This window comes from Chiloscyllium plagiosum, unplaced genomic scaffold (genome assembly GCF_037043375.1).
Source record: "Chiloscyllium plagiosum isolate Xiang-an unplaced genomic scaffold, Cpla_swu_hap1 HiC_scaffold_18, whole genome shotgun sequence".
Classification (NCBI taxonomy): domain Eukaryota; kingdom Metazoa; phylum Chordata; class Chondrichthyes; order Orectolobiformes; family Hemiscylliidae; genus Chiloscyllium; species Chiloscyllium plagiosum.
Genome location: NW_028270156.1, coordinates 76669232 through 76695866, shown reverse-complemented (window position 1 = coordinate 76695866; position 26635 = coordinate 76669232). Strand labels below are relative to the sequence as shown.

At 43.7% G+C, this 26635-nt stretch overlaps 1 protein-coding gene across 1 annotated transcript in view; it reads right to left on the bottom strand.

Annotated features, from left to right (window-relative positions):
- Positions 1 to 26635, bottom strand: part of LOC122558123 (mucin-6-like) — a 276414-nt gene that overhangs the window by 47716 nt on the left and 202063 nt on the right. Inside the window, exons 26-27 of the mRNA XM_087996806.1 lie at positions 14139 to 14280; positions 13916 to 14026 (exon numbers count right to left, since the gene is read on the bottom strand). Coding sequence (XP_087852932.1) covers positions 13916 to 14026; positions 14139 to 14280 — 253 coding nt within the window. The remainder of the gene's footprint in view (positions 1 to 13915; positions 14027 to 14138; positions 14281 to 26635) is intronic.

The window sequence follows — 26635 nt, the reverse complement described above, 5'->3', positions numbered from 1 at the left end:
ACTCATACAGCATGGAAGCAGTCCAAGCCCCACTTACATGTGCTTGGCCCATATCCCTCCATACATTTCATATTCATGCACTTATTTAAATGTCTTGTAAATGTTGTAACCATACTTGCTTCCAGCACTTCCCCTGGAAGTTCATCCAACACACAAACCACTCTATGTGTAAAAAAAAATCGCCCCTCTTGTTTTTGATAAATCTTCTTTTTGTCACTGTGTGCCCCCAGTCTTGAAAACCTCCACCCTAGGGAAAAGATAGCTTCTATTCACCTTATCTATACCCCTCATTATTTTATAAAGCTCTATCAGGTCACCTCTCAATCTCCTATGCTCAGATTGAGGAACCTCTCCCTCCCTGTAGCTGCAACATTGCGTAGGTGTTGGAGGTGATTTCCTCGAATTCCAGGAGCAGCAATTACTGTTTTATATGCTGTTGCATTGTTTTGGAACTTTGGAAAAAAAAGTCAAAACAACAGCAGTTTAAAAGGGAGAAGGGCAGACAAAGGAAGCACATGGTGAAGACAGTGCAAGAGAGAGAGAGAGAAAACCTGCACAGTTACCGCCTTTGCTGTTTGAATTCGTGTATCGCTGGACATCGGAGTGCATCTGGGAAAATTAACAAACAGTGAAATTCACAACTAATCTTGGAGGAACTGTTGGGCGAAGTTCACAGCACAGAATCAGATAAGTTAATCGTTGTTTTAAGTCTGTCCAAGAGAAAGGCTGCAGTAGTGAGTATAGTGTATTCTTTCTTGATTATATGTTTTTGGAGAGAAGTCTCTTGATTAAACTTAAAATATAAGCCATAGCTATTAATTTAACCTGGGGCAGTGTTTGTAGAGGAATAAGACGCTGTTATTTTCTGGGTCTGTAGATTGTGAAGGAGCAAAAATGGCCTTTGCAGTGATATGTACTTCTTGTCAGATGTGGGAGATTAAAGAGAGTTTAAGGGTTACTGCGGATTATATCTGCCATAAATGCTGTTGGATACAAATCTTATCAGATCGAGTGGATCGGTTGGAGAGACAAATAGAAGCGATGAGAAATTTGCAACAGCTACAGTATGTGATGGATGGATGTTATAGAAAGGGGGGGAAAGTCTCAGATACAGTCACATAGATGGGTTAACCCTTCCAGGAAGGGTAAGAGAGGTAGGCAGCTAGAGCAGGAGTCTTTTGTGGATATACCCATTTCAAACAGGTATGCTGTTTTGGAAAATATAGGGGGTGCTGGATTCTCAGGGGAACGTAGCACAAATAGCCAAGTTTCTGGTATTGAGACTGGCTCTAATGCAACGAGGGGTACGTCGGCTTCCAAGAGATCAATTGTGTTAGGGGATTCTGTAGTCCGAGGTACAGACAGACGTTTCTGTGGCCAGCAGAGAAAAAGCAGAATGGTGTGTTGTTTCCCTGGTGCCAGGATCAAGGATGTCTCAGAGAGGGTGCAGAATGTTCTCACGGGGGAGAGGGGCCAGCAGGTGGTCATTGTCCACATTGGAACCAATGACATTGGAAGGGAAAAGGTTGAGACTCTGAAGGGAGATTACAGAGAGTTAGGTAGAATTTTAAAAAGGAGGTCCTCAAGTGTAGTAATATCTGGATTACTCCCAGTGCTATGAGCTAGTACTCACAGACCGCGTTAGGGAACTGGAGCTGGAGTTGGATGAACTGAGGATTATTCGAGAGGCTGAGAGGGTGATAGATAGAAGCTACAGGGACATAGTTACGCCAGAGAGCAGAGGGAGCTGGGTAACAGTTAGAGGTGGGAAGGGGAGGAAGCAGGCAGTGCAGGGATCCCCTATGGTCGTTCCCCTCAACAATAAGTATACCGCTTTGGATACTGTTGGGGGGGACGGCCTAGCAGGGGTAAACTGCAGTGACCGGGTCTCTGGTACGAGGTCCAGTTCTGAGGCCCAGAAAGGAAAGGGGGAGAGGAGGAGAGCGCTAGTTATAGGAGACTCTATAGTTAGAGGGACAGACAGGCAGTTCTGTGGACATCGGCGAGACTCTCGGATGGTTTGTTGCCTCCCGGGTGCCAGGGTCCGAGATGTCTCGGACCGTGTCTTCAGAATCCTTAAGAGGGAGGATGTGCAGCCAGAAGTCATGGTGCACATTGCACCAACGACATAGGTAGGAAGAGGGGTGGGGAGGTCATTCAGGAGCTCAGGGAGTTAGGCTGGAAGCTAAAAGCTAGGACGGACAGAGTCGTCATCTCTGGGTTGTTGCTGGTGCCACATGACAGCGAGGCAAGGAATAGGGAGAGAGTGCAGTTGAACACGTGGCTGCAAGGATGGTGTAGGAGGGAGGGCTTCAGATATTTGGACAATTGGACTGCATTCTGGGGAAGGTGGGACCTGTACAAGCAGGACGGATTGCACCTGAACCAGAAGGGCACCAATATCCTGGGAGGTAGGTTTGCTAGCACTCTTCGGGGGGGGTTTAAACTAATTTGGCAGGGGGATGGGATCTGGACTTGTAATCCAGCAAGTAGGTTAGCTGTTTTTCAGGATGTCCAAGAATGTAGGGAGCCTGTGGAGAAGGTAGCACTGACAGGGAATACTTGCGGACACAGAGATGGGCTCAAGTGTGTATATTTCAATGCAAGGAGTATCAGAAATAAGGTGGGTGAACTTAAGGCGTGGATCAGTACTTGGGACTATGATGTTGTGGCCATCACGGAAACGTGGATAGAAGAGGGACAGGAATGGTTGTTGGAGGTTCCTTGTTACAGATGTTTCAGTAAGATTGGAGGGGTGGGGTGGTAAAAAAGGAGAGGGGAACGGCGTTGCTAATTAGAAATGGTATAACGGCTGCAGAAAAGCAGTTCAAGGGGGATCTGCCTTTGGAGGTAGTATGGGCTGAAGTCAGAAATAGGAAAGGAGCAGTCACCTTGTTGGGTGTTTACAATAGCAGCAGAGTTGTGGAGAAACAGATTGGGAAACAGATTTTGGAAAGGTGCAGAAGCCACAGGGTAGTAGTCATGGGCGATTTCAACTTCCCAAATATTGAATGGAAGCTCTTTAGATCAAGTAGAGGTGTTTGTGCAGTGTGTCCAGGAAGCTTTTCTAACTCAGTATGTAGATTGTCCGACCAGAGGGGAGGCCATATTGGATTTGATACTTGGTAACGAACCGGGACAAGTGATGGGCTTGTTAGTGGGTGAGCATTTTGGTGATGGTGACCACAATTCTGTGACTTTCACCTTGGTTATGGAGAGAGATAGGTGCGTGTAACAGGGCAGGTTTTACAATTGGGGGAAGGGTAAATATGATGCTGCAAGACAGGATCTGAGGATAATAAATTGGGAGCATAGGCTGTCAGGGAAGGATGTCGTGGAAATGTGGAACTTTTTCAAGGAACAGATACGACGTGTCCTTGATACGTATGTACTTGTCAGGCAGGAAAGAGATGGTCGTGTGAGGGAACCTTGATTGACGAGGGAGGTTGAATGTCTTGTAAGGAGGAAGAAGGAGGCTTACATAAGGTTGAGGAAACAAGGTTCAGACAGAGCGTTGGAGGGATACAGGATAGCCAGAAGGGAGCTGAAGAAAGGGATTAGGAGAGCTAAGAGAGGGCATGAAGAATCTTTGGCGGGTAGGATCAAGGATAACCCCAAGGCCTTTTATGTGAGAAACATGAGGATGATGAGAACGAGGGTAGGTCCGATCAAGGACAGTAGTGGGAGACTGTGTATTGAGTCGGAAGAGAGAGGAGAGGTCTTGAATGAGTACTTTTCTTCAGTATTTACAAATGAGAGGGACCGTATTGTTGAAGAGGAGAGTATGAAACGGACTGGTAAGCTAGAGGAGATACTTGTTAGGAAGGAAGATGTGCTTGGCATTTTGAAAAACTTGAGGATAGACAAGTCCCCCGGGCCTGACGGGATATATTCTAGGATTATGTGGGAAGCTCGAGAGGAAATTGCAGAACTGTTGGCAATGATCTTTTCGTCTTCACTGTCAATGGGGATGGTGCCAGGGGACTGGAGAGTGGCGAATGTTATGCCCCTGTTCAAAAAAGGGAATAGGGATAACCCCGGGAATTACAGGCCAGTTAGTCTTACTTCGGTGGTAGGCAAAGTAATGGAAAGGGTACTGAGGGATTGGATTTATGAGTATCTGGAAAGACACTGCTTGATTAGGGACAGCCAGCACGGACTTGTGAGGGGTAGGTCTTGCCTTACAAGTCTTATTGAATTCTTTGAGGAGGTGACCAAGCATGTGGATGAGGGTAGAGCAGTGGATGTAGTGTACATGGATTTTAGTAAGGCATTTGATAAGGTTCCCCATGGTAGGCTTATGCGGAAAGTCAGAAGGCATGGGATAGTGGGACGTTTGGCCAGTTGGATAGAGAACTGGCGAACCGGTCGAAGTCAGAGAGTGGTGGTAGATGGTAAATATTCAGCCTGGAGCCCAGTTACAAGTGGAGTTCTGCAGGGATCAGTTCTGGGTCCTCTGCTGTTTGTAATTTTTATTAATGACTTGGAAGAGGGAGTCGAAGGGTGGGTCAGTAAATTTGCAGATGATACGAAGATTGGTGGAGTTGTGGATAGCGAGGAGGGCTGTTGTCGGCTGCAAAGAGACTTAGATATGATGCAGAGCTGGGCTGAGGAGTGGCAGATGGAGTTCAACTCTGTCAAGTGTGAGGTTGTCCATTTTGGAAGGACAAATAAGAATGCGGAATACAAGGTTAACAGTAGGGTTCTTAGTAAGGTGGAGGAGCAGAGGGATCTTGGGGTCTATGTTCATAGATCTTTGAAAATTGCCACTCAGGTTGGATAGAACTTGTAAGAAGGCCTATGGTGTATTAGCGTTCATTAGCAGAGGGATTGAATTCAAGAGTCGTGAGGTGATGTTACAGCTGTATAGGACCTTGGTAAGGCCCAATTTGGAGTACTGTGTGCAGTTCTAGTCACCTCATTTTAGGAAAGATGCGGAAGCTTTGCAGAGGGTGCAGAGGAGATTTACCAGAATGTTGCCTGGAATGGAGAATAGGTCGTACGAGGATAGGTTGAGAGTGCTAGGCCTTTTCTCATTGGAACGGCGAAGGATGAGGGGTGACTTGATAGAGGTTTATAAGATGATCAGGGGAATAGATAGAGTAGACAGTCAGAGAATTTTTCCCCAGGTACAACAGAGTGTGTCAAGTGGACATAAATTTAAGGTGAAGGGAGGAAGGTATAGGGGGGATGTCAGGGGTAGGTTCTTTACCCAGAGAGTGGTGGGGGCATAGAATGCGCTGCCTCTGAGAGTGGCAGAGTCAGAATCATTGGTAACCTTTAAGCGGCAATTGGATAGGTACATGGATAGGTGCTTAAGATAGGACAAATGTTCGGCACAACATCGTGGGCCGAAGGGCCTGTTCTGTGCTGTATTGTTCTATGTTCTAATGAGGGCAGGAATAGGAGGATAGAGCAGATGAATGCATGGCTGAGGAGCTGATGTATGGGAGAAGGATTCACATTTTTGGATCATTGGAATCTCTTTTGGGGTAGAAGTGACTTGTACAAGAAGGACAGTTTGCACCTAAATTGAAGGGGACCAATATACTGGCAGGGAGATTTGCGAGAGCTGCTAGGGAGGATTTAAACGAATAAGGCGGGTAGGGGTGGGACCCAGGGAGATAGTGAGGAAAGAGACTGGTACAGTTGAGAACAGAAGCGAGTCAAACAGTCAGGGCAGGCAGGGCCAAAGTAGGATTAATAAATTAAACTGCATTTATTTCAATGCAAGGGGTGTAACAGGGAAGGCAGATGAACTCAGGGCATGGTTAGGAACATGGGACTGGGATATCATAGCAACTACAGAAACATGGCTCAGGGATGAACAGGACTGGCAGCTCTTAATGTTTGAGGATACAAATGCTACAGGAAGGATAAAAAAGGAGGCAAGAGAGATGGGGGAGTGGCATTTTTGATGAGGGATAGCATTACAGCTGTATTCGGGAGGATATTCCCGGAAATACATCCAGGGAAGTTATTTGGGTGGAACTGAGAAATAAGAAAGGGATGATCACCTTACTGGGATTGTATTATAGAACCCTCAATAGTCAGAGGGAAATTGAAAAACAAACTTGGAAGGAGATCTCAGCTATCTGTAAGAATAATAGGGTGGTTATGGTAGGGGATTTTAACTTTCCAAACATCAACTGGGACTGTCATAGTGTTAAAGATTTAGATGGAGAGGAATTTCTTAAGTGTGTACAAGACAATTTTCTGATTCAGTATGTGGATGTACCTACTAGAGAAGGTGCAAAACGTGACTCTTGGGAAATAAGGCAGGGCAGGTGACTGAGGTGTCAGTGGGGGAGCACTTTGGGGCCAGTGACCATAATTCTATTCGTTTTAAAATAGTGATGGAAAAGGATAGACCAGATCTAAAAGTTGAAGTTCTAAATTGGAGTGGGCCAATTTTGACAGTATTAGGCAAGAACTTTCAAAGCTGATTGGAGGCAGATGATAGCAGGTAAAGGGACGGCTAGAAAATGGGAAGCCTTCAGAAATGAGAAAACAAGAATCCAGAGAAAGTATATTCCTGTCAGGGTGAAAGGGAAGGATGGTAACTATAGTGAATGCTGGATGACTAAAGAAATTGAGGGTCTGGTTAAGAAAAAGAAGGAAGCATATGTCAGGTACAGATAGGATAGATTGAGTGAATCCTTCAAAGAGTATAAAGAAAGTAGGAGTATACTTAAGAGGGAAATCAGGAGGGCAAAACGGGGACATGAGATAGCTTTGGCAAATAGAATTACGGAGAATCCAAAGGGGTTTGACAAACATATTAAAGACAAAAGGGTAACGAGGGAGAAAATAGGGCCCCTCAAAGATCAGCAAGGTGGCCTTTAGATTAGATTAGATTAGATTAGATTACTTACAGTGTGGAAACAGGCCCTTTGGCCCAACAATTCCACACCGCCCCGCCGAAGCGCAACCCACCCATACCCCTACATTTACCCCTTACCTAACACTACGGGCAATTTAGCATGGCCAATTCACCTAACCTGCACATCTTTGGACTGTGGGAGGAAACCGGAGCACCCGGAGGAAACCCACGTAGACACGGGGAGAACGTGCAAACTCCACACAATCAGTCGCCTGAGGCGGGAAATGAACCCGGGTCTCTGGCGCTGTGAGGCAGCATTGCTAACCACTGTGCCACCGTGCCGCACACAAAATTTGTGTGGAGCCACAGAAAATGAGGGAGATACTAAATGAATATTTTGCATCAGTATTTACTGTGGAAAAGGATATGGAAGATATAGACTGTAGGGAAATAGATGGTGACATCTTGCAAAATGTCCAGATTACAGAGGAGGAAGTGCTGGATGTCTTGAAATGGTTAAAGGTGGATAAATCCCCAGGACCTGATCAGGTGTACCAGAGAACTCTGTGGGAAGCTAGAGAAGTGATTGCTGGGCCTCTTGCTGAGATATTTGTATCATCGATAGTCACAGGTGAGATGCCGGAAGACTGGAGGTTGGCAAACGTGGTGCCACTGTTTAAGAAGGGTGGTAAGGACAAGCCATGGAACTACAGACCGGTGAGCCTGACCTCGGTGGTGGACAAGTTGTTGGAGGGAATCCTGAGGGACAGGACGTACATGTATTTGGAAAGGCAAGGACTGATTCGGGATAGTCAACATGGCTTTGTGCATGGGAAATCATGTCTCACAAACTTGATTGAGTTTTTTGAAGAAGTAACAAAGAAGATTGATGAGGGCAGAGCAGTAGATATGATCTATATGGACTTCAGTAAGGCGTTCGACAAGGTTCCCCATGGGAGACTGATTAGCAAGGTTAGATCTCATGGAATACAGGAAGAACTAGCCATTTGGATACAGAACTGGCTCAAAGGTAGAAGACAGAGGGTGGTGGTGGAGGGTTGTTTTTCAGACTGGAGGCCTGTGACCAGTGGAGTGCCACAAGGATTGGTGCTGGGCCCTCTACTTTTTGTCATTTACATAAATTATTTGGATGCGAGCGTAAGAGGTATAGTTAGTAAATTTGCAGATGACACCAAAATTGGAGGTGCAGTGGACAGCGAAGAGGGTTACTTCAGATTACAACAGGATCTTGACCAGATGGGCCAATGGGCTGAGAAGTGGCAGATGGAGTTTAATTCAGATAAATGTGAGGTGCTGCATTTTGGGAAAGCAATTCTTAGCAGGATTCATACACTTAATGGTAAGGTCCTAGGGAGTGTTGCTGAAGAAAGAGATCTTGGAGTGCAGGTTCATAGCTCCTTGAAAGTGGAGTCACAGATAGATAGGATAGTGAAGAAAGTGTTTGGTATGCTTTCCTTTATTGGTCAGAGTATTGAGTACAGGAGTTGGGAGGTCATGTTGTGGCTGTACAGGACATTGGTTAGGCCACTGATGGAATATTGCATGCAATTCTGGTCTCCTTCCTATCGGAAAGATGTTGTGAAACTTGAATGGGTTCAGAAAAGATTTACAAGGATGTTGCCAGGGTTGGAGGATCTGAGCTACAGGGAAAGGCTGAACAGGCTGTGACTGTTTTCCCTGGAGCGTCGGAGGCTGAGGGGTGACCTTATAGAGGTTTACAAAATTATGAGGGGCATGGATAGGATAAATAGGCAAAGTCTTTTCCCTGGTGTTGGGGAGTCCAGAACTAGAGGGCCATAGGCTTAGGGTGAGAGGGGAAAGATATAAAAAAAGAGACCTAAGGGGCAACCTTTTCACGCAGAGGGTGGTACGTGTATGAGCTGCCAGAGGATGTGGTGGAGGCTGGTACAATTGCAACATTTAAGAGGCATATGGATGAGTTTATGAATAGGAAGGGTTTGGAGGGATATGGGCCGGGTGCTGGCAGGTGGGACTAGATTGGGTTGGATATCTGGTCGGCATGGACGGGTTGGACCGAAGGGTCGGTTTCCATGCTGTACATCTTTATGACTCTATGACTCTATCCAGTCTCTCCTCACAATTCAAACCCTCCATTCTCAGCAACATCCTGGTAAAGCTCTTCTGAACTCTCTCCAACTTAATAATACCTTTCCTGTAACAGGGTGACCAGAATTGGACACAGTTGGTTAGCACGGAATTTGGAATGTCCTCCTCAAATTCAGCTGTTGCAGAAATGTGTCACCATTCTCCAGTTGCTTTATGATGATATGCAAGCTGTGGTCACACCAATGGATGCACCACAGACCCAGTATAAGTGCAATCTGGGGTCAAGCAGGTTTGTATCAATGCACAAACTCTTCTCCATCTTCTTTGCTGCACCACTCCACCCCATCTCTATGAAGCTTCCTGCCAGAGTGGAGCTATCCTACAGGATAAGTGGGAATTAATCAACCTTCTCCTTAAGGCCGGAACCAAGACCGCTCCAACTTCTGTCATTAGTCTGCATACTACGTCTGTATGTGTGCAGAGGCTGAAGCTACAAACTATCTTTGACACACTCATGGAGAGATGGCCTCAGACTAAATATCCAGAAAATGAAGGTTTTCTATCAGCCTACACCCCAACCATCAAAATTCATGGTGGATAATTTTCCAAACTTTGGGAGCCTCTACTTGGCATGAACAAACTCGACTCCAATGCAGCCTTTGGGCAACTGAGGAACAGATTGTTCCAACACCTCAAAACGACCAACTGCTCTATAGAGCAGTCAGGACCCTAAGGTTCCTGTATGCATCAGAGACTTGGAGCATGTAAAGCGGACACATCAAAGCCCTGGAGCGTTATCACCAGTGCAGTCTTCACAAAATCCTCAAAATCCACTGGCTGGAGAAGCATGCCAACGTGAGTTTACTCTCCCAGGCCAATATCCCCAGTATTGAAACTTTGATCACACATGACCAACTGTGATGGCTGGACACATGGTCTAAAGCAAGACTCACAGAAACATAGAATGCAGGAGTAAGCCATTGGGCCCTTTGAGTTTGTCCCACCATTCAATATCACCAAGACTGATCAACTCTATGACTCTATCCAGTCTCTCCCTATCTTTGATCCCTTTAGTTTTACAAACCATACGTATACCTTTGTCAGATGTCTGCTGATGTTTTGGCCTCAACAGTTCCCTGTAGAAGTGAAGTCCATGGGCCACTACTCTCTGGTTGAAGAAATTCCTCCTCATCTCTGCCCTAAATGCCTAACTCCTATCCTTAGACTGTGAACCTTGCTTTTGGACTGTCCCACATCTATCCTGTCTAATCCAGTTAGAATTTAATCAGTTTATATGAGATCCCTCCATCATACTTCCACTATCTAGTGAATAGAGCCCAAACTGATCCCTATATGTCACTTTTGCCTGATCCCTGTATGTCAGTCCTGCCTTACCAGAAGTCAGTCTGGTAAACCTTCTTTGCACTCTCAATTACCAAAACTGCACACAATAGTCCAGGAATGAGCTGACTACTACCCAATTTAGTTGCAGCAAGACATCACTGCTCGCTATGAAGGCAAAGATACCATTTACTTTTTTAACTTCTTGCTGCACTTGAATGTGTACTTCCAGTGACTGGTGTCAAAGGACATCCAGGTCTCATTTATACCTCCCTCTTCCCCAATCTTTTGCCATTCAGATCATAATTTGCTTGCCTCTGTTTGCTACCAAAGTGGATAAACCTCACATTTATCATGCTATGTATTTGCCCACTTACTTAACTTGTCCAAATCACATCTGCATACACTTCACTGCATACCCTCTTATGTAAATTTGTGTCATCTGCAAATGTAGAAATACAACATGAGTTTCTCCATATAATTCATTGATATACGTCGTGATTAACTGAGATTCACATACTGATCCCTGTAGTACTGCACTGGTCACTGCCTGCCACTCATAAAATGCCACATTTATTCTTAGTCTTTGTTTCCTGTCTGCGAATCAGTTCTCAATCTATTTTAGTACATGTCCTCCAATCCCACACACTTCAATTTTACATGTTAATTTCTTATGTGGAAACTAACTGTGGGAATCACTTGTCCTGGAACACACAAACTGGAGAAGAAGCATCCATGAAGGTGCCAATCACTTTAAGTGTCACCAAGTGGTCACATGAAGCCAAATATAAGCAATGGAAAGAGAATGCAAAACCCAGAGCTTGCCACCCTCCATTTCAAGCAGCACCTGCCTCACTGTGGCAGATTCTGTGGCTACATGATTGGACTATTCAGCCACCAGAACTCACCTACCTTCACAATGGGAATGACAGTCAGCATCCACGTTTTCTCATCCTTCGTCTTGTTGTACTTTTGGTTGTTTGCTAAAACTGCCATGTGATCTGATATTTCCATAACATTGTGAGGGTATGTTCAGCTCTGACATGGCAACACTGGATCTCTTCAGATCTGCAATGTGGCCAAACATGACAGGTCCATGCATATTTCAAGAAAGCAATCATCCTGTCACTCCCCTCACACTAAATTGGTGTCACACTCTTCACACCAAACTGGTGTCACATCCTTCCTTCTTTCTTTCCTTAGTAGATCTCCAAACACCTCTAATGACCATCCTTTGAACTGGCGTTCTAAATGCTGGAGCTGAGATTGCATCACGATGGTCTAAAACGTACCCACTGGCAGATTGGATGGAAAGCACGGAAACAAAATGCTAACCAGGTGGCTCTATTAAAAGCCACTGACCACATGCTTTGTGTACATCTGGGTCTCCCGTGCAGTAGCAGATCGCTCCCAGCTGCTTGAAAGTTAAAATTGAAGCTTCCAATCTCAGTGATATTTCTTCAATCTGACTAATTGAATCTGATGCTTACCCTGCTCATATATGAAAGTGGATAGAGGTATGCTGAAAAGCATTTCCAGTGACTATAACTTGTCACTGAAAAGTTATGAATGAAGGTGTCAGTGGGGAGCACTTTGGGGCCAGTGACCATAATTCTATTAGTTTTAAAATTGTGATGGAAAACGATAGAGCGGATCTAAAAGTTGAAATTCTAAATTGGAGAAAGGTCAATTTTGACGGTATTAGGCAAGCACTTTCAAAAGTTGATTGGGGCAGATGCTCGCAGGTAAAGGGATGGCTGGAAAATGAGAAGCCTTCAAAAATGAGATAATGAGAGTCCACAGACAATATATTCCTGTTCAGATGAAGGCAAGGCTAGTAGATGTAGGGAATGCTGGATGACTAGAAGAATTGAGGTTTTGGTTAAGAAAAAGAAAGAAGCATATGTTAGGTATAGACAGCAGAGATTGAGTGAATCCAGTTACCTGATGAAGGAGCAACGCTCTGAAAACTAGTACTTCCAAATAAACATGTTGGACAATAACCTGTTGTGTGATTTTTGACTTCAAAGGTAGAAGACAGAGTGTGGTGATGGAGAGTTGCTTTTCAGACTGGAGGCCTGTCTCCAGTGGTGTGGCAAAGGATTGATGCTGAATCCACTGTTTTTCATTATTTATATAAAAGATTTGGATGTGAACGTAGGAGGTATAGTTAGTACATTCGCAAATGACACCAAAATTGGAGGTGTATTGGCCAGCAAAGAAAGTTACCTCACAGTACAATGGGATCTTGATCAGATGGGCCACTGGGACAGTGGGCTGAGAAGTGGCCGATGGAGTTTAATTTAGGTGAGGTGCTGCATTTTGGAAAGACAAATTAGGGCAGGACTTATACATTTAATGGCAGAAGTGAGGACTGCAGATGCTGGAAACCAGAGCTTAGATTAGAGTGGTGCTGGAAAAGCACAGCAGGGGTCAGGCAGCATCTGAGGAACAGGAAAATGGTAAGGTCCTGGGGAGTGTTGCTGAACAAACAGTCCTTGGCATGCAGGTTCATAGTTCCTTGAAAGTGGAGTTGCAAATAGATAGGATAGTGAAGAAGGCTATTGGAATGCTTTCCTTTATTGGTCAGGTCATAGAGGACAGGAATTTGGACATCATTTTGCAGTTGTATGGGGCATTGGTTAGGCCAGTTTTGGAGTACTGTGTGTTATTGAACTTGAAAGGGTTCAAAAGGTTTACAAGGATGTTGCCAAGGTTGGAGGATTTGAGCTTTAGGAAGATGCTGAATAGGCTGGGGCTGTTTTCCGTGGAGCATTGGAGGCGAGGGGTGACCTTATAAAATCATGAAGGTCATGGATAGGGTAAATAGACAAGGTATTTTTCCTGGGGTGTAGGAGTCCAGAATTAGAGGGCACAAGTTAAGGGTGAGAGAGGAAAATTCAAAAAGGACCAGAGGAGCAACTTTTTCATGCAGAGGGTGGTGCATGTAAGGAATGAGCTGCTAGAGGAGGTGGTGGAGGCTGGTACTATTACAACATTTAAAACACATTTGGATTGGTACATGAATAGGAAGCGTTTAGAGGAATATGGGCCAAGTGCTGGTAAATGGGACTAGACTAGGTTAGGATATCTCTTCAGCATGTACGAGTTGGATCAAAGAGTCTGTTTCTGTGATGTATATCTCTATCTCTCACTGTATGGTTCACTGCTTCAATCATGCATAGTGGGTGAGTTGACAATGAGGGGCCATTGTGTGGCAAGGAAGACTCATGACAGGCCTTGGGATTTATTCACCACTTCAACTCCTCCAATCATAGACTCTGCCTCTTCTACCCTCACCACTCCTGCTAGTCCCATCATAGACTGTGTCTCTCCCACCCTCACTGCTCCATGAGATACAATGTCTGTGACTGGAGAGTGGTGATGATTGCTGAGATAGATGGCGGAGTTGCTCTCTTTCTTTCACACGCGTTCTCTCTTACTCAATGTAGTGCTGCAATTCTTTGAACTCTGAGGAAGGTCAGCATAAACACCTATAATGGTGAATTTCTGAGCTGTGCAAATTGGATATACATCAAACGGTGGTAATTTTTCATCTTTTTAGTCCATGTGATTTTATAATCTTAGTATTAATCTGATTTTGTTATCTCAATATTAATATGGACCCTTAAGTTACCATATTATTCATAATAACGGTCTTACCCCAATGTATATCTTTATTGCTCTGGAGCATGTGACTCCTGATTGTCCACAAATAACATTTTCAGACACAATCTTGAAATTTGGACGTGTTTCATTCACACAACATGAGTCCTAAAATGCCAAAATAAGTAAACATAATTAGTTACTCTAAAGGAAATCGCAAACAGCAAAATAAATCTTAAGCCATTAAAAAAAATAACCTTTGAATTTCTTGCCTTATTACCTGAACTAAGGTATATTCACAGTTCCCATTGAAGATAAATTTCTTGCCATCAAATGTAGTAACATGCCCTTCACCATGGATGACACAAGTTGCAGGGCAGTGCACATTTGCTACGCATTTCCATTTGCCACTGTGACACACACTGTTGGACAATAAAGCAACAATGAAACAGGTTAGGAATATTCAGTGATAAACCAATATTATTCTAAGGATTTCTACTATATTTAAACAGACATTTAAAAGAAGACAACTTCAATTATTTTTAATGCTTGTAATAAGAAAATAAAAATGCAAACTCAGAATTTAATTCTTCATTGTCATCATGTCTACAGGGTGAAAGTGAGGACTGCAGATGCTGGAGATCAGAGTCTAGATTAGAGTGGTGCTGAAAAAGCACAGCAGGCCAGGCAGCATCCGAGGAGCAGGAAAATCAACGATTCGGGCAAAAGCCTTTCATCAGGGGTGAGGCCTCATTCCTGATGAAGGGTTTCTGCCCGAAATATCGATTTTCCTGCTCTTTGGATGCTGTCTACTTGCCGTGCTTTTCCAGCACCGCTCTAATCTACACAACATATCTACAGGCCTCGTCCTCGAAAGAATTGTTAATAATTACATGGGAAACCTAGAATTATAGTCAGGAATTGACAGTGTCCAAAGTGTTGTGCTCTGCGGACTAAGGTTCAATGAATGGATTTACTGCGATCATCCTTCTTGGATGGGACAAGCTGAGCTGAATGTCTTTGATGTCTATTCCCAGCTTGTCATCACTTCCCTGACACAGGGAACCGGCTTTTGGTTAGTTCATTGATGTGATTCTTTTGGCTTGTGCCATTGGGATTACAGGATTAATTTGTTAAGTATTTGAATACAAAACATTAAAAAATATTTATTCTATGATTTCTGACTGATTCCTCATCTACCTTTCCTTTCATAAGCCTGAAACTCACATGGAGTAACAGCACTCTTGAGGTTCAATTTTATACTCGCTCCCTATGTAGAAGATGGGATGTCAGAGTGTTCACATTGAATGGTGATGGAAAACATTGGGTGGAATACCCATCACTTTCCTAACACCCATGGGATTTTATCAGCAGTGGATAAGGTGGAGAATGGTCTTCCATCCCAGAGGTCAATCGGGCCATTTCAATGGTGAATTAAGGGTCTCTTTCTGTTATCATATAGGTATTTACCAATAGTGGATGAATAACTCATCGAATGGGAGAACATCCTTCCTCCAGCAGCAGTAATAGTTGACGCCGACAACACTTAGTACTCTTATCCTCACCAACCATCTATCCCGATTCTCAGCAGCTCAGCAGGACCTGCCCTGATATCACCAGACTCCACTGACCTAACTGCGACTGCAAAATCCATTGGTGGTCCTCTCAACTGTTAATCCCAGCAGTGGTCACACTCATAATAGGGTCATAGTGATTGGAACCAGGTTGACCTCATTAACTATGAGGTTCTTGATTGTTCACCTGGGTCAATCAGGAAAGCTCTGGCTAACCACTAGAACCAGCAGAGTGGTAGTCAGGGCCGATTGCCTGCCCCTCTTCCATGGTTATGTCAGAGCCCAGGTGTCCCTGGAGAAGGAGCACGCGGTATCCACCTGCACACTCGAGATTTTCAGGGAAAGGTGGGCACCAAGTGTATTATTTCCCCCTCAAACTCTATTTTGATTTAATCCCTGCCCTCCCCTTCAATGTTTGATCATACAGCATTGTCTTTTAAAAAGGGCACTGCTTGTCACTGGCCACTTGGATGTTTCCTTTCTTCCTGGTGGTGGAATATAAATAAAGATTTACACACTTGTTAAACAAAATACAACCAGCAGAGTGGAATGTTTTATTTCCCCTCCAATTCTGTTTTGATTATATCCCTACCCTCCCCAGCAATTTTTTCGATCACGTAGGCATTGCCCTAGAAAAGAAGGGCTTGTCACTGGCCACTTGGGTTTTATTTTTCTTCCTCCTAGTGGGGAATATGAATAAAGTTTTCTGCACTCGTTTATTCATGGTGTCCTACATCTACGCATACACGACATGGGCGCTGGGGAAGAATAAGCTCTAATGCTGTTTGGCAGTAGTGTAGGGGGGTTTTAAAAAAAGAGAAAAAAGTATAACCAGACAAGTGGAGTGTTTCTTCCCCCCTCCAATTCTATTTTGATTTAATTCCTGACTCTATGACTCCCCAGCACTTTTGTCGTTCATGTAGACATTGCCCTTGAAGAGAAGGGCACTGCTTGTTACTGGCCACTTGTTTTCTTCCTGGTCATGGAACATGAATAAAGTTTTCTGCACTCAATGTTTCTTCACATATTGACATGCACACAACATGGATGCTGTGGAGAAATAAGCATGATCGCTATTTGGCAGTAGTGGGGAGGATTTAAAATAAAATAACCATCAGAGTTATTTATTTCCTCTTCCAATCCTATTTTGATTTAGTCCCTACCCTCTCCTTCATTTTTTTAAACACAGGCATTGCTCCCACAGGGCTTTGCTTGTCACTGGTTCATTGGCCACATGGGTGTGTTTCCTGGTGGTGGAATATTAATAAAGATACTTCTCACTTGGTGTTCTCACTGTGCCTTGCACCAAAAAGAGAAAACAAAACAAAGAAACAGATTAGAATCTCCTACTTCAGAGACTGACTCCGAGCTGGCTGGCCACAGCCAGTGTGTATTGCTGATCGTTAGAACTGGTTCCTGTACTGGCTGGCTACAACCAGTGGCACTGCTGGAGAAACTTGTGAGTTCCAGGATGGCTCGGTACCACGACTCAGCCTGTGTTGTGCCCTCACGGATAGACTGGCCCCCTGTGTGAGGACAATGCCTTTGCCTACGGACCATGTATCTGCGGGTAGAAGCTGTTCTAATGAGTGAACCTTACCACTGCATGTGGATCTGTTTCTGTGTGTGGACTTGCATTCGAGTGGGCTATTTGCTCTCAGATATGGACTCTGCCGTTTGGTGTGACTCTAAAGAAGTATAATCAGCGATTAGAATCTCCTCAGTTGTGAGTGACACCAAACTAGCTGGCCACAGCCAGTGTACTGTGCATTAGTAAATAAAGGGTAACTCGGGATCCAAGATGGCGGCGACCCAGTAAGACTGAGTCTATAGTGCTCCTCCCAAGACTTGGGCACAGTGGGTCACCTACCCCCTACCAAGCTCACCAAATCATTTATAATAGTTTTGTAATTTAATTAGTTGTGTAATATTACATTTAAACAATTTAATCCTAAGTTAAAATGACTAAAGGGAAGGGAGCCCGCAGCTCTCAGCAAGCAGGAACCCCTCCCCCACCCTCTCCAGCTGCAGCAGAGGCGTCCACAGCCGCCCCGGGGGACTTACCTACAGTAACAAGCCTTGCAGAAATGCTTTCCAAGCTTGACTCGAAGATCGATGCTTTTATTGTCGAATCCAGAAATCGTTGGGAGTCGCTCTCGGTCGCGCTGCAGAAGCACGACCGAGAGATTGAAGAAATTCAACGCTGAGTCGGAGGGGCGGAGCTAAAGGCCGCGACCTCCGAGACAACCGCTCAATCGGCCGTGGATCAGGTCCGGACTCTCGAGCAGCGAGTCCGGACCTTGGAAAATCATATTGACGACCTCGATAATCGAGGTCGCCGAAAAAATATTCGTTTGCTGGGCCTTCCCGAACGGGAAGAGGAAGGCCAGCTTACAGCATTCCTGGAGCAGTGGCTGCCACAACTTTTAAATCTGCAAGCTGGATCAGGCCAGGTAAGGGTGGAATGGGCCTACCAGGTCGCAATACGCGGGCCCGGCTCGAACCAGCGCCCGCGCCCGGTCCTGTTCCGGCTGCAGAGCTACAGGGAGAGGCAGATACTCCTAGAAGCCTCTAGAAATCTCGGAAAAGACCCCCAAGCTATGATCTACAAAGGATCCAAGATCATGCTATTTCAGGACTTTTCCCCGGCTCTGGTTCGAAAGAGGAAGGCATTCGACGAGGTGAAGAAGCGTTTAAGGGACTTAAATGTTCAGTACTCCTTACGCTACCCGGCGATGTTACGCTTTAACCATGAAGGATCCGTATATAACTTTGGATCACCAGAAAAGGCTAAGGAATTCTTGGACTCTCTTAGATAAACTGTAGGACATAATGGATGTTGGTCTGCCTTTCCCCCCCGCTTTGGTTTATATCCCCTCCTTTTTTTTCTTTCTCTTACCTTATTGCTTAATATTATCATGGGGGGTAGGGAGAGGGATTTGATTTTCTCCCCCCCCCTTGGAGTTGTTTTCTGTTATTATTTTATGTATATATGAGGGATGTATGTATATGTGTGTGTATGTGTGTATATATATATATATATATAAGCTGGGGGATTTGGTTAATGTTGGTGGGGGGAGGTGGTTACCTTATTCAATTTTACCTGTGTCTTTAGGAGCGGGGTTGTTTTCCCTTCGTTATTTTGTATTATCATATTTAATTATTATTTGTTGAAGCGGTAATTTTATAGTTATATGTTTATATATGATATTAACATTACCAAATATACCCAGATGTTGGTATGGGTTGGGGTGGGGTGCTCACTGTTAACTCTAGCTTTGTATTATATTTGAATTCTCCTCATTTTATTGAGGAGTGCCTGGGTCAAGGGTGGGGCATTGGTTGGGAGAGGATATGAGGGACTTTTGGAGAGGAAGTGACGCCCCCTGGGAACAAGGGGGAAAGTCTCCACTTAGATATGTTTTATATTTTTTTTATTTAGAAATAGTTTTTTACTGTATTGTTGTGGGTGTATTAAAGAGGCTTTATTTTTGTAAATTTTACATGTTCCACACTCGGGATGTTCTGGATAGGGTTCCCCCTCCCGAGGGGTCTCGGATTGGCCCAGAGGATTATGGTTGATCAGTCGGTTAAGTGGTGCACCTGGAATGTCAAGGGGAGTAATTCGCCACTCAAAAGGAAGAAAATATTATCAAATCTTAAGAAGGAAAGAGTTGATATAGCTCTCCTACAGGAGACACACCTGTCAGATAAAGAACACTTGAAATTACGACAGGGCGGATTTGATCAGGCCTTTTTTTCTTCTTTTAGCTCAAAAAGCAGGGGAGTTGTTATTCTTGTTCGGAAGAATTTCCCTTTCAAAATCCTAAAGCAGATAAAAGACGAATCTGGACGATATATCTTGATTAAAGCCCTCATAAATGGAGAGGAATATGGGATTTTAAATTTGTACTGCCCCCCGGCACACCCCTTTAAATTTATAACGGAAGCCTTTTCAAAATTGATGGCTTTTGATGCCCGTCATATAATTACAGGGGGAGACTTTAATTGTATTATGGATCCGGAAATAGATAGGATTCCCAAGAGTACTGCAGGAGTATCTCCCAGATCTAGACAATTGATGGATCTGAACAAAGAATTAGGATTAGTAGATGTATGGAGATGTCTTCATCCACAGGGTAGAGATTTTTCTTTCTACTCTAATCCACATAAATGTCATACCAGAATTGATATGTTTTTTGCTCCCTCGATTTTTTTAAATTCCATATCATCCTGTAAAATAGGTAATATAGCAATTTCTGACCACGCTGCTGTATATATGGAAACTAAGGCGAGGAACAGTGGGACATCCTCTCGGCATTGGCGTATGGACCCCTTCCTAATGAAAGATAGTAAATTTGTAAAGTACTTCTCTCAAGAATTTAAAACTTTTTTAGAAATTAATTCAGGTATAGCTAGCAACTCGTCAATGATGTGGGAGACCATCAAAGCTTACACGCGAGGCTTGATCATCTCCTACTCAGCGACCCAGAAGAAATTAAAGGGAGAACAACAGCGTCTGCTTGAAGCCCGCTTAAAAGTGGCTGAAACAGCATACACTGATAGACCTTCTATTATTAAATTGCAAAGGATTACAGCTCTTAGGACAGCTCTAAACACTACACTTACTCAAACGGCTAAGAGGGAAATATTATTTGCAAAGCAAAGGTTATATGAATATGGCGACAAACCGGGTAGGTACTTAGCATTTCTTGCAAAGAAAAAAAAGGCCCCTCAGACTATTATGTCTATCAAGGAAAGTACGGGTATTTTGACTCATGATCATAAAAAGATTAATGCGACCTTTAGAGAATTCTATTCTGAGTTATACAAATCACAGGATTGTGAAGATAGGACGAAGAGGATGCAGTCATTTTTTAAAAATTTGACTTTTCCAGACCTAACTCCGGAACAAGTATCGGTCCTAAATGCTCCTCTTACACCCCAAGAAATAGTTGATGCAATTAGGCACCTTCAAAATGGTAAGGCGCCGGGTCCAGATGGCTTTCAAGCTGAATTCTATAAAGAATTTACAGAAATACTGGCTGGTCCACTTATGGACATGTATAACTATGCATATAGTCAGGGCTGTCTCCCGCCTTCGCTGAAAGAGGCAAATATCTCTCTTATCCTTAAAAAAGGAAAGGACCCAGAAGATTGTGCATCATACAGACCAATATCCTTGCTAAATGTAGATTTTAAAATCCTCTCTAAAACGTTAGCACTGAGACTAGAAAGGATACTGCCACATATTATAAAGGAGGATCAGACGGGGTTTATTAAGGGCCGTAGATCATCCAATAATGTTAGAAGGGCTCTGAATATGATTCAAGCTTGTCATCAGGGAAAGATACCAGGAGTAGTGGTTTCATTAGACGCGGAAAAGGCATTTGATAGGGTCGAATGGTCATATTTGTTTTACACATTGGAGAGGTTTGGCGTTGGACAGGTGTTTACCAAATGGGTCTCAACATTGTATAGTGATCCCAAAGCAGTTGTGGTTACCAATGGATTAGGCTTGGATAGCTTCAGTGTGGGTAGGGGCTGCCGTCAGGGATGTCCCCTCTCGCCATTGTTATTCACGCTAATAATTGAACCACTAGCAGAAGCTATACGAGCTGATCCTAATATAGTGGCCCCAAGGATTGGTACAGGTAAACATAAAATTACCCTTTATGCAGATGATGTTCTTCTATTCCTCAGTAACCCTTTGATGTCCATACCTCGCTTAATCCAAGTTATTAATACATTTAGTGCATTCTCAGGCTATAAAATTAATTTTTCAAAATCGGAGGCTATGCCAATGGGTGGCCTTGCTGTGATACCCCGCTTAGCGGACGGTTCCCTTTTTCCCTTTCGCTGGTCCCTGGAGGGTTTCTTATATTTAGGCATTTTTATTACTCCAGTATTTGGTCAGTTGTATAAGGCTAATTTTGTGTACTTATTGGAAAGGATAAGGCAGGACCTCCAGCAATGGGGAGACCTACCAATTTCCTGGTTGGGTAGAATAGCATTAATCAAAATGAATATCCTGCCCCGTCTCCTATATCCTATGAGAATGCTTCCGGTGATGCTGCCGAGGACGGCTTTATGTAAATTATACGGCTGGCTGAGTTCCTTTATCTGGAATCATAGGCGGCCCCTCATTAAGCTGAAGAAGCTACAGCTTCCACAGGCAAGGGGTGGATTGGACTTCCCAGACTTTAGGAAATATCAGTTAAGTTCCCTATTAAGTTACATAGCTGATTGGGTCTTGTCTGATCCACAATCAATCTGGTTGGACATCGAGGCTTCTCAAGTAAAATACCCACTTATTAACCTTTTATTCTCAGAAAAGAGGAAAATCATTACAGATCACTGTAAAAACCCTATAATACTAAATACAATCAAGGCTTGGAATATAATGCAGCAAAATGAGGGTAATTCACATAAAACATCCCCCTATGCACTGATAGTGGGAGCATGGGGATTCCAACCGGGGTTAACAGATGCCACTTTTAAACTCTGGAGATCCAGGGGTATCTCATGTCTAGGGGATTTATTTAAAGATGGGGTCCTGATGTCTTTCGGACAGCTGCGTCAGAAATTCGGATTACCCAATGGAGACCTCTTTCGATACTTCCAAATTCAAGATTATATACAGAAGAAGACTACGTTATTAGATAGTCTTTATAAATCCGATAGAGAATGTAGTGTCCTACGACCAATGGGGGTATCTTCCGTCAGTAATATTTATCATTTACTACATGATGAAGTATCGGGAGATATGGATAATCTGCTTAAAACATGGGATCAGGATCTGGGACTAGAAATCTCCACAGAAACGTGGAATGATATCTGGGAAAATGCTGGAAGAATTACTATTTGTAACAGAACCCAGGCTATCCAGCTGAAGATACTTCATAGGGCCCATATAGCACCGGTTCGATTGGCAAAATTTAAGGCAGGAGCATCTCCAATGTGTCCTAAATGCAAAATAGAGGTGGGCACTCTTGTACATTGCCTATGGACCTGTCATAAGATCCGTAGATATTGGACTAAAGTAGCAAGTACCCTGACAGAAATTTTAGGAACGGAAATAAAAGTGGACCCTGTATCTCTCCTCTTGGGCTTTTCGAACTTTCCCTCCCTGGACACGTACGGGAAGAGACTATTTTCTATTCTTTCTTTCTGTGCAAGGAAAAATATTTTGGTGAACTGGGCGGCGGAGGGCCCCCCTGGACTTTCAAATTGGCACAGACTAATTATGGAATGTATTCCCCTTGACTTCCTTACAAATATGGTGCACCGAAAGACCGAATTATTTTATAAAATATGGCAGCCCTTTTTGAATTACATAAATACAGATATTTCGGCTATCCTAACAAGGGCTTTTATTTAATTGCGATTACAAACCTGGCTGGTCCGCGGCCCCTCAGGGGAGGAATCCCGCACGAATATGGGTTTTATTATATCTGATGCTAACACATCCCGAGCATGTAAGAGACTTAAATATACACCCTGGTTAGTTGTAGGTTAGATTAGTAGATAGTTGAGTTTTGTTTGTTTGTTTTTTTTTCTTTTCGGTTTTTTTTTGTTGTTTTGTTTTTTTTTTGTCAAATTTTGGCTATTGTATATTTGAGCTAATTGTATATCAATGTTTATATCTGAGAGTTTTGTTTATTTTTGTAAACTTGTAAAAATGTTAAATTTCTAATAGAAATATCTATTAAAAAAAAATAAAGGGTAACTTGGTGACAGGACCTGGCCTCTGTTCAGTTATTTCAGTCGTATTCGGTGAAAACAGGACATGCCTGAAGAATATTCGCTTGCAACTGTCATCTTGGAATTGGAGTAAGCGTTTTTGGCACCATGCTTCTATTTGGGAAGCTTGACTGATTTTACCCTGCCATCGAACACTAGGCCCAGTATGTTGAAATAATGTGTTATTTTTTCCACCAAATGACATTGGGGCAGATGAAAAGCAATAAGTAATCCACTGACTGTGTATGGACCCGCAGCATTTTCGGTTATAAGGGGCTTAACTTTCCCAGAGGTATCAGACACGAAGGGTTGACATAGTTGGTGAAGGAATAATGTGACCCCAACCTCCTCTAATGCGATCTGTTTTATTTGACTGTTAGAGAACCGGGGGAATCTGTGCTGGGATTTTTGACAAGGTTATGACGACAGGCAGAGGGATAAGAATTTGGGTTGATCTTGAATGAGATAGTGAGAGACTGTTTGGTATGTGGGATTAATGACGTAACCATGCAGAAGCACCAACTAACTGTAGACAACTAGACTCCAAACAGGCACTGCAGCTGGCCTTGTCATTAGAAAATGCGGCAAGTGGAGCATGGGAACTGCAAGGCATCCCAACGGAGATGGACACTTGTACCTGTCCAACTGAGCTTGGGGAACATGATGCGAGTGTACGCAACTGCAGAACCTCCCACAGGGCATGTCCTGAGCAGAGGGACCACAGGCCAACCCACAGCAGAACCCCACAACAAAGCTGAGCCTTAGTCAAGTGACTAAACAGTTCTTCAGGATCTGGGCCAGCAAACATTGTAGTTGCTGCAGGTATGCAGACAAGTCAGCAAAGGAGTCCTACAAGGCTTAACTTGAGTAGGAAAACTCAGAGGATGGTACCCAGAAGAGTGCACATCCCGGAATGTTCCCCTTACATATGGGTTAGAACACCCCTATGCTTAATAACACCCAAATCAGAGCCAATTAAGATTAATGTTTGCTTAAATGGTCACCCAGCTCCCATGAAGGTTGATACTGGTGTGGTTGTATCTGCAAAATTTGTCTTTAACAAGATTCGCTCGGGACTCCAACTTTTAAGCTTGTTCAAGGCCTCAGCTAGACTGAGAATTTCCACTTAGCAACCATTCCAAATTAAGGGTTCCAATTTCTTAAAAAGCAAAAAGGATTAATAAGGGCGGAGCAGTATATGTGATCTATATGGACTTCAGAATGGCAATTGACAAGGTTCCTCAAGGGTGGCTGGTTAGCAAGGTTAGATGTCATGCAATACAGGGAGAAGTAGCCATTTGAATACAGAACTGGCATGAAGGTAGAAGACAGAGGGTGGTGGTGAAGGATTGCTTTTCAGAATGGAGGCCTGTGACCAGTAGTGTGCCACAAGATCAGCACTGGCTCCACTACTTTTTGTCATTTTTATAAATGATTTGAATGTGAACATAGGAGGTGTAGTCAGTAAGTTTGCAGATGACACCAAAATTGGAGGTGTAATGGACTGTCAAAAAGGTTACCTCAGAGTACAATGGGATCTTGATCAGATGGGCCAGTGGGCTGAGGAGTGGCAGATGGAGTTTAATTTAGATAAATGTGAGATGCTGCATTTTCAAAAAGCAAATCAGGACAGGACTTATACACTTAATGGTAAGGTCCTGGGGAGTGTTGCTGAACAAAGAGATCTTGGAATGCAGGTTCAAAGTCCCTTGAAAGTGGAGCTGCAGGTAGATTGGCATGCTTTCCTTTATTGGTCAGAGCTTTGAGTATAGAAGTTGGGAGATCATGTTGTGGCTGTACAGGACATTGGTTAGGCAATTTTTCAAATATTGTGTGCATTTCTGGTCTCCTCCTTATTGGAAGGATGTCATGAAACTTGAAAGGGTTCAGAAAAGATTTACAAGGACATTGCTAGGTTTGGAGGATTTGAGCTATAGGGAGAGGCTGAATAGGCTAGGGCTGTTTTCTCTGGAGCATCAGAGGCTGAGCGGTGACCTTATAGAGGTTTATAAAATCATAGGAGTATGGATAGGATAAATAGACAAGGTCTTTTCCCTGGGGTGGAAAGTCTAGATCTAGAGGTCATAGGTTTAGGGTGAGAGAGGTAAGATATAAAAGGGACCTAAGGGGCAATTTTTTCACGCAGAGGATGGTGAGTATGGAATGAGCTGACAGAGGAAGTGGTGGAGGCTGGTACAATCACAACATTTAAAAGGCATCGGAAGTGAATAGGAAGGGTTTAAGAGGGATATGGGCCAAGTGCTGGCAAATGGGACTAGATTAGGGTAGGATACCTGTTCGGCATGGACAAGTTGGACTGAACGGTCTGTTTCCGTGTTATATATCTCTATGATTCATAACTTCAACATAGTGCTTAAATGTTTCTCACTGGCAGATGTATGCCTTAAATGGGAAAAGTGTGTGTTCCAGGCACTGCAAGTGACCTACTTGGGTTACAGAGTCAACAAAATGGGTTATACCAGTTGGAGGAGAAAGTGAGTGCAATCAAAGGAGCCCTGGCTCCCATGTCTGTAATGAAACTTAGGTCTTTTCTTGGGTTAGTGAACTATTATGGAAAATTCATATGTAACCTTGACATCCATTCACTTGCCATTACAAAATGTCAGCCTTGGAAATGGTTGCAACGCCAAGAAGCAGCCCTTGGTGAAGTGAAAAATGCAGTTATTGCCCACTATGGTCTAAAGCAATAAGTAGTGCTGACATGCGATGCCTCCCCCTACAGCTCTCTGTGGCCCAATGGAGAGGAACACCTGATCGCGTATATTTCTTGAACTTTGGCTGATGCTGAATTCAAATATACCCAGACAGAAAAGGGAGGTTTGGCAATAAGCTTTGGTGCGAGTTCCACTTGGATGGGAATTTGTCATTTTAACAGATCATAAACCCCTGCTAGGGCTACTGAAGGAAGACAAGTGGCTAACGTGGATGCCTTGAGCCACCTTCCACTAGCAGATACTCGACTGGTGGTGCTTCCCCTGGAAAAATCAGTTTTTTGAGTTTTAAATCTTCTAGACATTCTTCCAGTCACCGAAGTCAATATTCGACTGTGGACACAAAAATATCCTGTCAGAGTGAAACTAAAACAGCAGGTGATAATGGGGGAAAACAGAAGGGCCATTGCAACCATGATTGAAACATCTTTTTACCTGGCGAGACCAGATTACTGTAGAGGACAACATTTTATTGTGGGAGCAAGGATGATTGTCCCTAGTAAAGGTCATTGTCAGATACTGGCCAAACTCCAACAGGGTCATCCAGAGACTTCTAAGATGAAAATGCTAGCAAGAAGCTATGTCTAGTGGGCAAAGTTGGATGCTGACATAGCTGCATTGGTGGGGCAGTGCCCAGAGTGCCAACAAGGCCAAAACCTGCCACCAGCAGCACCCTCATATTCAGGGGAATGGCCAGGTAAACCCTGGACTTGGTTGCAGGTTGAATA